The sequence below is a fragment of the Berghia stephanieae genome, chromosome 3, assembly GCF_034508935.2.
Source record: "Berghia stephanieae isolate SIO BIC M18660-M18661 chromosome 3, UCSD_Bste_1.3, whole genome shotgun sequence".
Classification (NCBI taxonomy): Eukaryota; Metazoa; Mollusca; class Gastropoda; order Nudibranchia; family Aeolidiidae; genus Berghia; species Berghia stephanieae.
Window position 1 is genome coordinate 74,848,702 of NC_088362.1, and position 18,516 is coordinate 74,867,217.

Below are 18,516 nucleotides of genomic sequence, written 5' to 3' on the forward strand. Positions count from 1 at the left end.
CTCACTCTCTCTCATTCTCTTTCTCTCTCTCTCTCTCTCTCTCTCTCTCTCTCTCTCTCTCTCTCTCTCTCTCTCGTCCTTGTTCCAGTCGAGGCTTATCAAGCCTAACCATAGCCTTGAAAGCTTATCAGATCATCTGCTTTTAAGAATTTGAAAGCTCTCATTTTCTCTCTATCGACCAAGCTATTCCATCGCTTTCACTGAGTGTCCATTATCCCACCCATTTCATTACTACACTAAATACATCAATGAACGTAAGACAAATTTATTTCATCTGATGAAGCCTTAACTCTTGAACGGCGACACAAAATTTCTTTCAAATCATAATTTCCTCATTATCGATCGTGTTATGATGGTCAGACATGTCCGTTTTCGCCAAGAGACCAATAAGCAAAACCAGTCTATGTAATCTGACCAAACATTGTGCGAGGGGGGGGGGGGGCTTTCTTTTTTTTGTTAATGTTTTTTATGTTTGTTTGTCTGCTTGTCTTTTATTGTTGTTGTTTTTTGTTGATGTTTTTTTTTTATTTGGGGGGGGGGGGGGAAGAGGTTTGTAGGTTGTTTTTTGTTGTTGTTTGTTTGGTTTTTTTGGGGTTTTTTTTTTTTTGTTTGTTTTTTTGTTTTGTTTTGTTTTGTTTTTTTGTTGTTGTTTTTTTTTTTTTTGGGGGGGGGGGGTATTTTTGAACAGTTACTTCTGTTATCAGTCGATTGAGATGACTCTCCATTTTTCCATACTCTCTAAATACACGTATCTAAAATTTGGCCAGAAACGTTCCGTCAAATATCGATCGATAAAAATGACTCCCATCTTGGCAAAAACTCTCTAACATGGGACTTCCCGAAGATAAGAGTCATTCCATAATTTCAAATACGTGTTTTCCGGAATACTGCAGAACTGGCCCTGAAACTTGTCAAAACGGCTCAAAATTGAAACATAAGAGGTCTGAACCACGAACCCTGAAAGTTAAGAAGTATCGAATTTGAGACTGATTTTAAAGTTGATCGATATTTGAAGTAAAATTTATCTTGTCAAAATTGAGAGAATGTGTTTTGTCAGATTGCGGAATACAGATCTAAACGTTTTTACCAAGAGAGCAATAACATAGATGCAACTCGAGCATCGTTCAAGTCTAAGTCATGACGCTATTTCTGCTCCTTTGTTGAAAATTCTGGTGTCCCATTGACTAGAATCGGCTTTGTGCGGTTATGTGGTCTTGTGGTATGATACTCGCTTTAAAAATCAGAAGGCCCTGGGTTCAAGAATCGCTTGGAGCATAGTTGAGATCTTGTAAAGGGCTCTTTACTCACATTTTCTCACCGTGTTCATGTGTAAAATGAATACCTGGCCGTTAACAGCGTTGTCTCTGTCGGACAAATTGTAATATTGCTTTACAGGCGTCGTGTCTCGTTCTACATGTTACGTGTTGCTGTTGGTCAGGGACCCCTTGTAAAGCGCTTTGAGCACGTTTAGTGTATATTGCGCTATATAAAACCTGAAGTTTTGGTGGGGTTTTTTTAGAACCAAGGTGTAGCCTCTTATTTTCAGGTCTGATAAGGGAACACAATAATTGACTTGTAATGGATTAAATATTGCGTTGGTTTGGGATTATTTTCGGTAAAGCAATGAGCCCATAACAATTTGGGTTATCAGACTTACAAATAAGTACAGTGCACATCGGCTATAACCCACCCTGGTCTGCAATGGATTAAAAGTATTTTGAAAGTTTAAAATTTCAATTATTTTTTTTAAGCGGATTAAAATGCATTAGAACATTATGTTAGTTACTCGACTGTTTGAATCTATTTTTTTTTTCTAATTTTCTTTGTTAGTTTGCATATTTGGTTGTGGTTTTTGTTACAGATTGAAGGAGTTGGGAGTTGTTGTCTTGTTCTTGGATACAAAGGCTCAACATCTTTATTTCACGTTTTCAATACCGCTTCAGTTGTAGCCGGACAAATTGTTAATTGTTTTAATGTCTGTTATGATTTGTTTTGATTTTAATGTTTATTTTGCTAGTCATAGGTTATCAGTTTCCACCACATTCTGGACATTGGTTAACGATATACAAAGGTTTCTTTGATACAAATATGTCATTGATTTTCCAGCCAAAATGTAGTGAGCATGTTATTTATGTTGAACCCATTACTATAAACATTTTATCTATTTAATTTTTTTGAACAGATTTTGGAATCAAAGGCGGTGAACAAGACAACAGAGGAAGTAAGTGGAATGAAGTGTTACTATTACTACCGCCTCTACTACTCCACTACTACTACTACTACTACTACTACTACTACTACTACTACTACTACTACTACTACTACTACTACTCTACTACTACTACTACTACTACTACTACTCCACTACTACTACTACTACTACTACTACTACTACTACTACTACTACTACTACTACTACTACTACTACTACTCCCACTACGTACTACGTAGTAATAGTTTGGCTGCTGCTGGTGCAGATACTTGAAATGCCAGTAACTATCCACTACTTCAATTCCTACTGCTACCTCTGCTACTTCTACTACTGCTGCTACTATTACTACTACTACTACTACTACTACTACTACTACTACTACTACTACTACTACTACTACTACTATTATTATTATTATTATTATTATTATTATTATTATTATTATTGTTACTTCTACCACTACAACCACCACTAAAACCATTACGACAACTACTGTTATTTTTGCCTACTATTTTTGCTATGCTGCTACTTCTACTGTTACTACTGCCACTATCCGCTACTATGATTAAATAGCTAAATAAATACATACACCTCATCTAGAAGAAGATTAGGTTTACAAAATTAAATTACACGAATGAATAAAGAAGCGTTATAAAATATTTACCGTACATAATTTCTTAAAGCGAGGTAGTAAAATATAAAAAAAGATAAATGTAAATCTATGATATTAATACCCAAAAAAAATGACATTCTATGTATAATGCGTTACAACTACTACTCTCCAACTACTACTACTACTACTACTACTACTACTACTACTACTACTACTACTACTACTACTACTACTACTACTACTACTACGACTACTACTACTACTATTACTATTACTACTATTATTACTACTACTATTATTACTATTGCTACTACTGTTATTACTATTGCTACTACTATTACTACAACTACTACTACTACTACTATTGCTAATACTACTACTACTTTCACTACCACGACAACGACTACTACTACTACTCCGACTATTTTGACCAAAACAAATACTACTGCTGTTTATTTCTTTACTTACATTGACCATTCCTCATCCACAGCGTGTGTGTTTAACTACCGCAGTACCCAGAAATCCAGTGGCGAGATCTGGTCCCCCAATTACAAAGGTCTGTACCCCCGAAATACAGAGTGCCACTATCTCTTTTATGGACGAAGCAACGAACAAGTGCAAATTGAGTTCGTTGATTTTGATGTAGATGGTATTAATCCACGGTAAGATTTAATTCATTAGTTATCATAGTATCAATAATATTATTGTTACTACTACTACTACTACTACTACTACTACTACTACTACTACTACTACTACTACTACTACTACTACTGCTACTACTACTACTACTACTACTACTTCTACTACTTCTACTACTACTACTACTACTACTACTACTACTACTACTACTACTACTACTACTACTAATACTACTACTATTATTATTATTATTATTATTATTATTATTATTATTATTATTATTATTATCATCATCATCATTATTATATTGTTATTAACATCACTATCATCATCATTATCATCATTATCATCATCATCATTACAATTATTATCGTTATTATTTAAATCATTATTCTTATTTTTATTATCAACACTATCTTCATCACTATTATGACATCATTCTCATAATGTAGCAATGACTATGAAAATTTTTGTTTTCTATTTTTGTAGGAAATACTACTCTTAAATCAAAGCCCTTCCTCCACTGAGTAAAAATCTTTTTGAATTTTGAAAATCCATTAATATATAACAAAGTTATGCAGTTTCAAAGATGTCATTTATTTGGATGACTCACAAAGAGAAAAAATACGGAAAATATGGGACGCTTTTTCTGCGTTTTATTCTGGTTTGTGCTGTATCTCGCTTAATACGTGGAATAAGATATTAAAACTTGGCATTTTTATGGCAAAATTATCAGAAAATATGATGAAGACATCAGAAGAGTTCTAACTTGTATAGTTTTAGAGCTGTATGGCTAGGGTCAACTATAAATTTGTTTTAAAATATACATAATATTGATCATTTGTAACTTTTCTGAAGTGTAATCTTGTGTCTACAACCCATACAAATGACACGAAAAATGCCTGCTGAATTATTATCAATCAGTTCCCTGAGACCATGGCTTATGTTAGTTCTAGTATTTATTTGAGAGAGAGAGAGAGAGAGAGAGAGAGAGAGGAGAGAGAGAGAGAGAGAGAGAGAGAGAGAGAGAGAATGTGTTAATCTACTATCCCTATGACATAACAATGAAACAATACCGTAATTTTTAAAAATTTTGTGCCATCCGTCGTCGCGAACAAGGTTGCCAGATGGTCACGTGTGTGGCCAAATATATAATTTTGTTTCTTTTTTTTTTTTTTACATTTTATTCATCTATGTCTCAGTGACATTTATCCTAGTCTATTCAATTTTCTGTTTGTTAAAATTTAGTTCATTTTAAGTGGGCCAGTCTTAATATTGAAAGCCATATGATTTTCTATTTAGCCACTTTTGAAGTCGAATTTGGTCAGGTCTGGCTATCTGGCAGCCTTGCCTCGCTCACGTCATTTTCGTGTCGCGAGCAAAATGGCCGTCTCCATATTTTCACTTATTGAAATGCAAATTGGGTTGATGTTTTGTGAGAATACGGGAAAAGTACTTATCATAATCGAATGAAATTTGAAATAAAATAAAAGAGATGTGCATATATAACCTTATGAGCGACAAAATCTCTCCTCTTTGTAGTTTTAGAAATATTGTACTCCAAAGAGTAAAAATCGTACGAGTTTTGTCGTTTGATATAATCTAAAATGACCTCTTTTCTAACTGTGTGCCAACTTTCAGTCATATTCAATTATAAACAGCGTCGTAATTAATTTTTAAAAATAGCATGTACGAAACGGCTTCGTCCTACATTTTGTCGCGAATTTAGGCACTTCGTGAGCGAAAAAGAGGCCCAAAGATTTGTGCGGGATAGTCATTGTTTATCAACGGCGGCTCGCGTGAAAGGGCAGGTCAAGCCTTAATGTGTCCTTAATCATGGGACAATTTACCATAAGATTTATTTATAGCTTTCAATACAGGTTGATTCGATGTGAATAGCTTATGGGTACTACTCTAATTGTTGTAATAATATGTGCGTAGTTTTTCATATAGGTAACTTTACATTTTATTGAATCTCCATGTCTAATAGCACCTGCTTTTCTATAATGATTAGTTCTTCTTATTATTCTCCTCCTCCTCCTCCTCCTCCTCCTCCTCCTCCTCCTCCTCCTCCTCCTCCTCCTCCTCCTCCTCCTTCTTCTTCTTCTTCTTCTTCTTCTTCTTCTTCTTCTTCTTCTTCTTCTTCTTCTTCTTCTTCTTCTTCTTCTTCTTCTTCTTCTTCTTCTTCTTCTTCTTCTTCTTCTTCTTCTTCTCTCCTTCTCCTTCTCATTCTCCTCCTTCTCCTCCACAATACAGTAGTATACTAAGAGAAATAGATGAATGTCTATTCTGAATAGCCCTTACTTCCCCGCAAAATATTGCAGTTTCTCCAATAGTTAGGGAAATGTGAATAAATTTGCCTGTCAACATTAGCTTGAAGAATCCTTTTAAAGTCGATGTCTCGATTGCCTTGTTTGTATTTTATTTGACTTCATTGATATACTTGTATCTCTATAAGATTATTAGTCCCATGCTATTATCTCTTTTTATTACTTTCACTATTTCTAGGTGTGAAGAAAGTACACGAAGTGATTATGTCAGTTTCTCCAACTTTGCCGATACAGAGGACCGGAAGATGACCAGACTGTGTGGACAATCGGTCAATTCGAAGCGGGAGATCTGGTCAGATGGACCATTCTTCAGGGTCATTTTCAAGTCTAACGATATTTACGATTCCACTGGCTTCCACGCTTATTACCAATTCAGAAGTTCCCACGAAGGAACAAATGGTGAGTAAGATTTACGTCTGCCATCCCTACCCCGACCCCACCCCAACCCTCATCCCACTCCCACGATCACCTCCTCTTTTTTTGCAGATAAGTTCAAAATCATGATTTGGGCCCACAATAACCAAAAAAAAAACAACATGTAAAATAAATATATTTGACACATGACGGAATAAACAAAGCAAACAATGTAATTAAGATCGGTGGATTAGCGGCTTGTAGTAGAATTCAAGCGATGTTGAGCGAGGTCAGTTACCAAATAAACGACAATAATTGCAAACCTCCAGCCAGGGTAAACCTATTTAAATACTTTACCCCAATCGACTCAGGCTGTAGCGGATACTATAAGAGTATTTATGCCAAAGATATGTCTAGCAGTCGACATGAGTTGTAGACAATGGAAATTTTGTTTCATGTGTCCTTCCATTGGTATAATATACAGAATTATAATAATATATTATTATTTGATGCATTCTGAAACGCAAAGTGAATTGATGGAAATGGTCTTAATATATATTCATAGTTTTTGTTCATGTTGCTAATAAAGTTAAATAAAAACAAAAATTAAAATTAACTAAAGGAATTCACCCACAAATGATTAGAATATAAGGTGTTTATAAGACGAGGTTTGAAAGAGAATTAGAACAAAACTACTGGGGGTGGTGAACTCAGTGGTTCTTGGATGTACATATTATGTTTTGACAAGTCTCACATCTTCTCTCTTTTCAAATGTCTATCTAGCCTCTTAGATTGATGGCTTTCCATCTATCGAAAATTTGAATCGTGTACTCTCTCTCTCTCTCTCTCTCTCTCTCTCTCTCTCTCTCTCTCTCTCTCTCTCTCTCTCTCTCTCTCTCTCTCTCTCTCTCTCTCTCTCTCTCTCTCTCTCTTCTCCACCTTCCGGTTCAAGAACAGCCTAACCTCTTGCTAGTTACTTGACAATTTGAATTTATTCCCAGACGGGCGCACCTCATCAGGCCGTTTCTCCACTTATTCCAAATCAGGTGACAGCCATTACTCCGTCGACAATCGAGATGTTGATGCGTTGCCTAGCAACCGTGGTGACGGAAATGGAAGCCGGAGTAATGTGCATGTGACGACGTCATCCCTGTGCCTGTGCCTACTCATTTCGATGTGTGCTGTGTTTTCAAGACTACAGATAACACATAAATTACTTACGGGTACTTTGTCAGAATTGTGATGAAACTCGTATAACAACAATAATATAATGTGAAAGCCCTTTACAATACCATGTGGATGTCTTGTTTACAAAAAAAATGTGTTTATTTGACATGTTATATGGATTCTGTCAGGTTGTGTTTTTAAAAACAATTGAATTTATACGTATTATCGCGTTAGATTTATTCATTAATTGTGAAATGACTTGATAGCACTGATTGACCTCAAATGTATTTTTTTTTAACATGAATTTTGAATACGATTTACTTGTCCATGGGCTGAGTTGAATTTTTAATACCTCACATCCTCAAACTGGTATTATGTAAAGGTGATTTAGATGCAAAGAAAGAACAAATTTATAGTTTTATATTGCGAAATTTAGATTACATTTACCGATTTTATTAAGGAAAAGGGATATTGCTTCTCCAAATGCCGAAAACTGAAAATAAAATTAAATACTTCTAATCATCATTAAAATTTCACTGTTTAGCATATTATGATTGACATCTGCTTCGCCTCAACTTAATACTGATTTAAGAAGGTGGGTCGCATCTTTAAAATTCGTGAAAATCAGCCAATACGTGTCACTTGTATTAGAATTATTGCTTGAATTGCATTCGTTGAATTATGATGATATCGTAAGCGATTTAATTGTTCTAAAATATTCAATATTCATAACGTTTGTTCTATGTTTAAATGATGACATCTTTTAGAAACTTTCACCAAATTGTTGAATGATATGTGTGCGATAATTCTAATGTGTCGTGTTGAATTGTTGAGAATGACTAGGTGCAGTTAAACGTAGATTCTTCTAATGCATATTTAACATAATATTCTAGACGATCCATTATTTTCAAATCGACAAGTAATCTAACTTTTAAAAATATCAGATCTATTGAGCGACATTGCAAGACATCGTCGTCTAAAAATTTATAGAAGCAGAATAGATCATTCGTGAAAACAATAGCACGATGTCTGTATTGTTAAATCGTTGGTATGCGTTAAATTAAAATTCTTTCCAATTTTGTCCACCAGACCAATAGTATCAACACAGAAAGCTGTTTTCAATCTTCTAAATTCTGATTGAAAGAATTAAATTACAACTAATCAGCCAATGGCGGTCAAAAACCAATAACAACGAACTGAGTTAGGTCATCGTTATCCATGCTGTTGACTTGTTGTACATTGCATTGACGTATACTAATAAATAGCTTCTTTCATTTTGGAAAGAATGAAAAGTACTTCTTCAAAATTTGGCCTTAAAGAGGATGAAGTGAGATGATCCTAATCATTATTGGGAGGAGGCTACTTAAACCTGAGCATTGATAAATGATGGGGTTTTTTTTCCAAGAGAGTGCAAATTATAGTTCGACAAAAAAAAAAAGAATAAATTTCTTTCTTATTCTGCCGTTGTTTTTAAAAACACAGTATATGCAATTTTAACCAAATATCAAATACTATGTTCTTTTAAAAAAGGCAGTGTTAGTCTGATATTCAACTTAATTACCTTTATCTGTACCACTGTACCAGCCTGACTAGATTGGCTATAAACTACTTGCACATATTTACAGGTTTGATAAACGATTGCAATTATGGGCTTGATTTAACATTGTTGTAATGGACAATAATTTGCGTTGGTTTGAGAGTATTTCCATAACAACAATGAGACCATAATAAATTGGGATATCAGACCTGCAAACAAGTAGACGTCGGTCACAAAATGTTTAAAATATCTTTTACATGACCTTAATTCAAAGAGCCATTTTCTCCACATTGGCTTGTCTCGAGAGTATGTGAATGTGTCAGGGACAGCTTTTACATTATTTTTATCTATTTTGTATTACAGTGTTCAAGTCAGTGTTTGTTATCAGATAGTTCATAATGATATTATTATTATTAATTTATTATTATATTATTATTATTATTATTATTATTATTATTATTATTATTATTATTATTATTATTATTATTATTATTATTATATCATTATTTATTATTATTATTATTATTATTAGTAGTATAGTATAGTAGTAGTAGTAGTAGTAGTAGTAGTAGTAGTAGTAGTAGTAGTCTTAGTAGTAGTAGTAGTAGTTTAGTAGTAGTAGTAGTAGTAGTAGTAGTAGTAGTAGTTAGTTAGTTGTTGTTGTTGTTGTTGTTGTTGTAGTTGTTGTTGTTGTTGTGTTATAGTAGTATTGTTTGTTGGTTTGTTTATTATTATTATTATTATTATTATTATTATTATTATTATTATTATTATTATTATTATTATTATTACTATTATTATTATTATCATTATTATTATTATTATTATTATTATTATTATTATTATTATTATTATTATTATTATTATTATTTTACGGATGGTAACTTAAGCGAGTTTGGCGTTTTAAAAATTCTATAGCATCTGAATTAGATTTTTTTAAAGCTTTAACTCTAAAGTTTCTATCACAAAATGTACGTGGTTACGACCATTCTTTTTTTCTCATGAATGTGTTCAATGGATTTTGACTGCGTATTGTTTTAATACAGTGTATAAATAAACATCATGTAGCAAATCTACCTACGTATAGCTGACGTTATTTAACGTTTACATGTTATTTACTTGTTTATTTATTTATAATTCAATTTCATAATATTGGGTCTTTATTGATCTAAGGAATAACGGTGGTATAATTGCTGGCTCCTTGTCTTAGTCTATAATGAATTAATATGTTGTAAATAATTTATTATCTACAGTTTTATATATATATATATATAAAAATATATATAATATATATATATATATATATATGTGTATGTGTGTGTGTGTGCGTGCGTGCGTGTGTGTGTGTGTGTGTGTGTGAAAAGAATCGTACTCAATTGTCAGATGTGTCACTTTTCGAATCGTCCGCAAACACTCAACAGATTTTGATTATAATATGATGTTTCATTGTCATTTTTCAACGTTTTCTTAAAACATTTTTTAAAAAATAGACACGACCAAGGGAAAAATACCAAAAATGATTTTTAACAAATTGTATTATAATTTAGACACAAAAAAATAATTATTATTTAATATCTAAAACAGAACGACGAAGTACTTCATATACATCTATAACCGCGGGGGGGGGGGGAATAACATAATTTCGAAAGAAATTATCAAAATCCCAAAATTCTAATTTGATTTATTTATGATACAGTGCTAGACAAAAAATAGAAGCAAAAAAGAAAATGTCAAAACTCCTACCATGAAATTGCCGGACAGATGTGTGCTGTCAATTACGTTGTGATTGAAACAACTTAATGCCGATACTTGTTATAAAGACTACACATGTCGCCATTCCGTAAAATTTGCTACTCATATTTTACAAATAGCCTTTTACAAATGAAGACAAAGGCAAATTTATTGGTTTTAATATTTTAAATTTCAGTGTAAATGAAATATGTTGTTCTAAATCGTTTGGGGTTTTTTGTCCAATACTTTTTTATGAACGTATTTAATTTTCTTTGTATTTTTCAAAGTTTTTCTTGGCAACAAATGATAATGTTATAAAGTCATATCTAGAATTTTTTTTCCTCGATGCTCTTAACCTTCGCTGAAAAATAATGAATTTTATCCTGTAATAATTATTATATAGTCGGGGTATATTAGATCAGCTGGCTCACATAAAATGTCACGTTCCATGATATGCGTTTTTTTAAATTTAGGTTTATCTGTGTGTTCCTGCATAAATATATTTTATTGATTCTGATATCACATTCAACAACAAAGGAAACGAAACAGCTTCTGTGTTGAAGGCTTAAAACAGACTTCAGTATAAGATCCACCCAATTGATATGACCTTTCACACAACTATTAATTCAAAGGTATTGCTCATCTTGATAAGATTAACATTTCCCGTTGAATTCTTAATTACATTGAAAATATGGAAAATATTTGTCGACAATTCTTTCAGATAAAATCATGATACTCGTACAAGGATTTTGCAGTTAATTGTAAAAAAATTATCTTTTTTTTTCTATTTGTTTTTATGGGATTTTTCTTCTTCTTTTAGACAACGTGTTCATAATAATTATTTATTAAAATGTATAATTTTGCAAATAAAAAAGGCGATACGAATGAGTAATTTAAGCAAACAATGAAAATAAATAAACTACCTAACCAAAATGTTTGTCGAATGACGTAACAAAGACATTTTCGTTGGTTTGATTAATCAACAATCTTCTTTTTGCATAGTCTTTATTGTCATATATAATATTTGATATAACCTAATGTGTTTAAGGCCCTCTCACGGTGTGGTTAATAGAAATAGTGGAACTATGCTGCTAGAAGTTGTGGACTGTAAAAAATAATAAACAAAATTGAATATGACAGCTTAAAAAAAAAGAACAAAATACCAAACATTCCGTGTTTGGTATTTTGACCTATTTTGAAGCTGTTATATTCATTTTTGGTTAATAGAAATAAGCAGTTACAATACTTTTGCTATAACACAGTCATAAATGATATCGAGAAAGAAGTATCATTTAGAATTTGACACGGAAAAGATTGGGAGAAAGACATCGTTGTTGTCTTGGCTATGTCACATGCCTTAAATGTGTCATCTGAGAATTACAGCAAAGTACAAAACATTTTTAATGAAAATCCATACATGGAAGATTGTGGGAGACAAATATCATCAGTGTCGGTCTTAGACCCGACACGTGTACGAGTATTAATCATTAACGTAATTGGAAACTCGTAATTTAATGTTGAGGTTTAAGATGCTTCCTTTAAGGTAATTTCAACGCGTATGAGAAACTATTGAATCAAAAATGTAATACATTGAATGTTGTAATATGGTCAAGATTAAGAGAATGGATCCTAAATAATTACAACTTTATGATTGTTTCCTGCATTAGACATCATGTTTTAAAGATTTTAAGATCGCATGCTAAACTTTGAATCTTGAAACTTTGAATTTTTATGCATTTCAAATAACAAGTTATACCATTATCGTTTCAATAGCCATGTGCATCGTAATTATCCTCACGAATAGTATGTGTTTTAGTTGATAACGTTACATGATGCAAAACAAATTGACACATTAATCTTATGAAAATTGTTAATGTTTAACATTAATATGATAAAAACAGAAGTGATTTATTTACCATGTCTTGTTGAAGTTGCCATAATAATTCATTATCATTGTATTGCATAATATAATATAGTCTTATCATAAATAATGGAATGGATCACGCCTCTTTAATGAGTTTCTTTCTATAACTACCTACTACTGATTACATATTATTTAACATTAGCGAATTGTATGAATCATTATCACAAAGACAACATGATCACAAATTGTGTGAGAGTTCAGGTATTTGCTTTTAATTGTTATCATTATTATATCAATTAAACCTCATTGATAAATAATAGATGGACCTTTATTTCTCTTTAATTATGACATATGTATTACAATTACATCTATAAGTATGTTATGAATTAAATTGGATGAAAGAAAGTATGAGATACGATCACAGACATCTTCTACCAGAATACAGATAAATGAGTTGCAGCATGTGTGTCAAAGCTTATGAGAACGTGTGTCTTGTATAAATCATCATCATCATCACCGTCATGGTTATTATTATTATTATTATTATTATCATTATTATTATTATTATTATTATTATTATTATTATTATTATTATTATTATTATTATTATTATTATTATTATTTTTATTATTATTTTTTATTATTATTATTATTATTATTATTATTATTATTATTATTATTATTATTATTATTATTATTATTATAACATAACATAACATGTGGTATAGGGCAAAATAGGATAAGATCCTTTGAATGCCCTTAATATTAATTAGTAATGCCATAAATCTATTGATTAAATATTACAATAACGATACACGTGGTAAAGATAGTATTTCAACTTAAATGTACTCATGTGGTGTACAAACATATATCTTTAACCGTGACATGCAAAGCGCACACACAACCACACACACACACACACACACACACACACACATACACACGCGTATAAGAAGATAACCATAATAATATAATAATGCATAATATATACATACAAGATTGAAAGCCATGTCAACAGCAGAGCAAACAAGTATTATTCGTCATATATAAATCTCCCATCATATAATTCCCTGTCTACTAACACCTTGAAATAATCCATAGATTTTGCATTCTTTGTTTCAAATTTCAAACTGTTCCATTTCTGAACAATACGAATACCGAACCAGTTTTGTCTTATGTTTGTTTTGCATCGAGAGACAAAAATCTTAAACTTGTCCCCTCTAGTAAAAGTAATATTAGAATATGAAAAAAAAATCAGAAAAGTCTATCCTATCCAGACCATGTACCAATCTATAAACCTGAATTAAATCCCCACGAATTCTTCTATATTTCAAACTGGGTAAGTCAAGAAATTCTAACCTTTCCTTATAAGATAAATAATAATAATAATAATAATAATAATAATAATAATAATAATAATAATAATAATAATAATAATAATAATAATAATAATAATAATACTTTATTGCATCCCAAAAAGGAAATTTTTTGTACAGACGTGTTATAATTGTACTGTATTGTATAATTTTTTTTGGTAGCTCTCCTCTGTACACTTTCAATACTAATAGATTGTCTTTTATATAATGGGCTCCAGATGCAATTTCCGTATTCTAGAATTGGTCGAACGAGCGATTTATACAAATATAAAAATGTGGTTTTATCAAGACTTATAAAGGTTCTATATATTATTCCCATCATTCTGTTTGCACGGCTTACACAATTATCAATATGTAAATCAAAATTCAAATGTGAATCAAAAGTAACTCCCACATCCTTTTCATAAGGCACAACGGAAAGTAGATTTGACATAGAAGTATCGGTAAAATAATTATGACATGGATTATTTTTTCCTATATGTAATACTGTACATTTCGAAACATTAAAATCCAAATGCCATGTTGTAGACCATTTGAAAAGTGAAAATATATCATTTTGTAGAATGTTATGATGTTCAGTTGTACTATAGATCTTTGTATCGTCTGCAAACAGTTTGCAGGCTGAATTTATGCCACATGGTAAATCATTTATATATAAAAGAAATAAAAGTGGTCCCAATACGCTTCCTTGGGGTACACCGCTAATTACATTCTTAAAATCCGACCCCACACCATTGACAATGACCCTTTGTATTCGATTATTAAGAAAGTCTTTAATCCAGTTAAAGATATTCCCTTTAAATCCATATGTTTTTAGTTTAATGAATAATCTCTCATGAGGTACAGAATCAAAAGCCTTGCGGAAATCAAGATAAACAACATCAATGCATTGATCACGATCAATTAACTTGGTAAAATCCTCCATCACTTGTAAAAGTTGAGTAATGCATGATCTCTTTGATCTAAAACCATGCTGGTTATCGTTTAGCATCGTATGACTTTATTATTATTATTATTATTATTATTATTATTATTATTATTATTATTATTATTATTATTATTATTATTATTATTATTATTATTATTATTATTATTATTATTATTATTATTATCATTATTATTATTATTATTATTATTATTATTATTATTATTATTATTATTATTATTATTATTATTATTATTATTTTATTATCATTATTATTATTATTATTATTATTATTATTATTAATAATAATAATAATAATAATCTTTTTTAAATTATTATTATTATTGTTGCTGTTGTTGTTTTTATTATTATTATTATTATTATTATTATTATTATTATTATTATTATTATTATTATTATTATTATTATTATTATTATTATTATTATTATTATTATTATCATTATTATTATTATTACCTTCACCACCACTACCACTACCACCACCACCACTACTACTACTACTACTACTACTACTACTACTACTACTACTACTACTACTACTGCTACTACCACTACTACTACTGCTGCTGCTGCTGTTACTATTACTACTACTACTACTACTACTACTACTACTACTACTACTACTACTACTACTATTTACTAGTACTACTACTACTACTACTACTAATACTACTACTACTACTACTACTACTACTACTACTACTACTACTACCACTACTACTGCTAATAATAATAATATAATATATATTATTATTAATAATAATACTAATAAGAATAATAATAATAATAATAATAATAATAATAATAATAATAATAATAATAATAATAATAATAATAATAATAATAATAATAATAATAATGATATAATATATAATTATTATTATTATCATCATCGTCGTCATCATCATCATCATTATTATTATTATCATTATCATTATCATCATTAGTACATTTATTAACACCATTATCATCAGTAATATTATTGTTTTCATTTTTGTTATTTCTTCTACTCAGGTGTCTCTACTCTCTGATATTATCTTATTCATACTAAATAAAAACCAGTTGAGAAATAACTGAAAATTTAAATAGCCATTATGGACTGACAAATAATTATCAGAATGGGATCATGCTTTGAGCTCTCCTTTATTTTATTACTGCTAAATACATTTTCTAATACCATTTCGATCACCACCATTAAGATCGTCATCATCATCATCATCATCATCATCATCATCATCATCATCATCGTCATCATCATCATCGTCATCATCATCATCATCATCACCAACATCATCATCATCATCACCATCATCATCATCGTCATATGAAAAAAATATCCTAATTAATATGAGCTTATGGTAACGTTTGTTTCCACCCTGTCATTTTTTGTGTGACTTATTCCCAATTTCCACCTTTTTCTCCTCGTGTTATGTTTTGGTGAAAAAGCATTCTTTTTACATTAAATTAATGTCTAGAATTGTTTTCAAATTATAGTGAACTTTAATCTATTTTGAAAGAGGACATTAAAAAATTATCCATGATAAATCGGCAGAGAAGGCCATTAATGAATAAAAGAACTCTTATTTAATCGTAATACTGCTAGAAAAGTATGGTTGACCTGTTTATTTCCATGTGACATTTTACTGAGAATAGTCGTGACCGAACAATCCATAACAAGTTACCTGATTAAAACACAAAAGAAATTCCTGAGAATAATTCACTTCCATCGACGTGTAAGGAGATGCAGGTCTAACAACCAATAACAAATCGAATTTATTCTGAAAATAATGAAGATATCATTATGAAATTTATTTCAATTCTTAAAGAAATCTTTCAAGATTTTATTGTTGCCACGTTTAAGATAGCAATTGAATCAGTCAGTAAAGAAATGATCAAAAACAATTGGAGAGAACTACTGATCACACAAAATTGTGGACGCGTTGAAATCCATTAAAAATGTGGGGGTTTTTTCAATCGTTAAAAAACTGTTGTTATTTCTCGAGTTCTGGTTTGCGTTATACAAAACTTGAATTTTTCTCTTTATTTTCGCTAATATCCTGTGCTTAGCTTGGCTTTCTGGGTCTTCGTAAACTATTTTCTTATTGGTTCCAAACTTCTGGGACACCCTGTAGAATGGGTAATACTGGGTGGGGTTCCTGACCTCCCATAGTGGGCAGGGAGGTACTTACTGTGTCTTCTAACCCCCCCCCCCCCCCCTACATCTGTTTCCCAACTTGCGTTTTTGTTTTTGCTTTGGAATGAGATTACTTGGTTTTGCCCTGGCCGGATACCCTAGCTGGGAGGGAAAGAGTCAAATGTATAGTTAGAGTTTTGGGAGATGATATTTTTTCCTTGTAAGTCAGTCTCTGTTATGTACTGTATTGTTTTGTTTACATATTATATATGATTTGTAAATATTTCAGTGTATCCCTTTTAGTTGGGACCTGTGCTTGTGTCTGAATGAGACTTTTAGGTGATCTCAAACTAAGATCTTTGATAGTGTGCTCTTGGAATGTACATCTGTTTCCTATTTGAACCAATTCCTCTTTGTCTTACCTTTTCTTGTGTGCTTTAATTGTAATTCTAGAACATTTTACTATCCCATTTTCTTCCTTTTTACTGGCGCTGATATGACCTTAATGTGTTGCAAGCGCAGTAAAATTATTAAAAACAAAACAAAGTGATATAGCCCCAGCATAAGATAAAATCGATGTCACCAACTTGTGCCATTTTCCGTACAGCTTATATACACTTTTCTGTATGTATCATTGCTAAGATTTCTTTTATGTTATTTTCCATTTTATATATTAAGTATGGTACTTATCTTGCTAAATTTGTTTGTTTATATTATTGCGCTTTGACAATTCTTTAAAAGGCATAATTTTATCAAAAAATGTGTCTAAATTATCATCAACAACAACGCTATTTTTATCATCGTCATTATTGTTGTTGTTGTTATTATTATTATTATTATTATTTATTATATTATTATTATTATTATTATTATTATTATTATTATTATTATTATTATTATTATTATTATTATATTATTATTATTATTATTATTATTATTATTATTATTATTATTATTATTATTATTATTATTATTATTATTATTATTATTATTATTATTATTATTATATTATTTATTATTATTATTATTATTATTATTATTATTATTATTATTATTATTATTATTATTATTATTATTATTATTATATATCATCATCATCATCATTATTATTATTATTATTATTATTATTATTATATTATTAGTATTATAGTAGTAGTGTATTATTTATTATATTATATATTATTATTATTATTATTATTATTATTATTATTATTATTATTATTATTATTATTATTATTATTATTATTTTAAATTATTACTACAATCATCATCATTGTCATCATCAACATCATCATCATCATCATCATCATCATATTCCTATTTATATCAATGCATACATATTCTTATTTGTTTCCAAATGATTTCTCTTTGAATTACTCATTTCACGTATAATGAGAGTCAGAAAAATAGAGGAAATCTAAATATCGATATGAGTATGTCCAACAAAAATAATATCGATTTGACTACAGCAAAATTGATATTGATTTGAGTATGAACAACAAAACTGATATCGAAATGAGTATGAAGAACATAAGTAATATCGATTTGAGAATGGGCAATAAAATTGACATACATGTGATTCCTTCCAATTGGCCTTGATTGACCCTTCA

The 18,516-nt window shown here is 30.3% G+C and overlaps 1 protein-coding gene across 20 annotated transcripts in view; it reads left to right on the plus strand.

The window, feature by feature from the left end:
* The window catches only part of LOC144968435 (suppressor of lurcher protein 1-like), a 469,097-nt gene extending 460,334 nt beyond the window's left edge, over positions 1-8,763 (plus strand). For 13 of the 20 annotated variants that reach the window (XM_078906791.1, XM_078906786.1, XM_078906787.1 and 10 more), the window contains 4 exons: positions 2,183-2,221; positions 3,316-3,487; positions 5,976-6,196; positions 7,153-8,763. In XM_078906791.1, coding sequence (XP_078762917.1) covers positions 2,183-2,221; positions 3,316-3,487; positions 5,976-6,196; positions 7,153-7,394 — 674 coding nt within the window. In that variant the 3' untranslated portion in view covers positions 7,395-8,763. The remainder of the gene's footprint in view (positions 1-2,182; positions 2,222-3,315; positions 3,488-5,975; positions 6,197-7,152) is intronic. The other 7 variants (XM_078906792.1, XM_078906798.1, XM_078906800.1 and 4 more) reach the window with 1 other exon arrangement.
* The last annotated feature ends 9,753 nt before the right edge of the window (positions 8,764-18,516 follow it).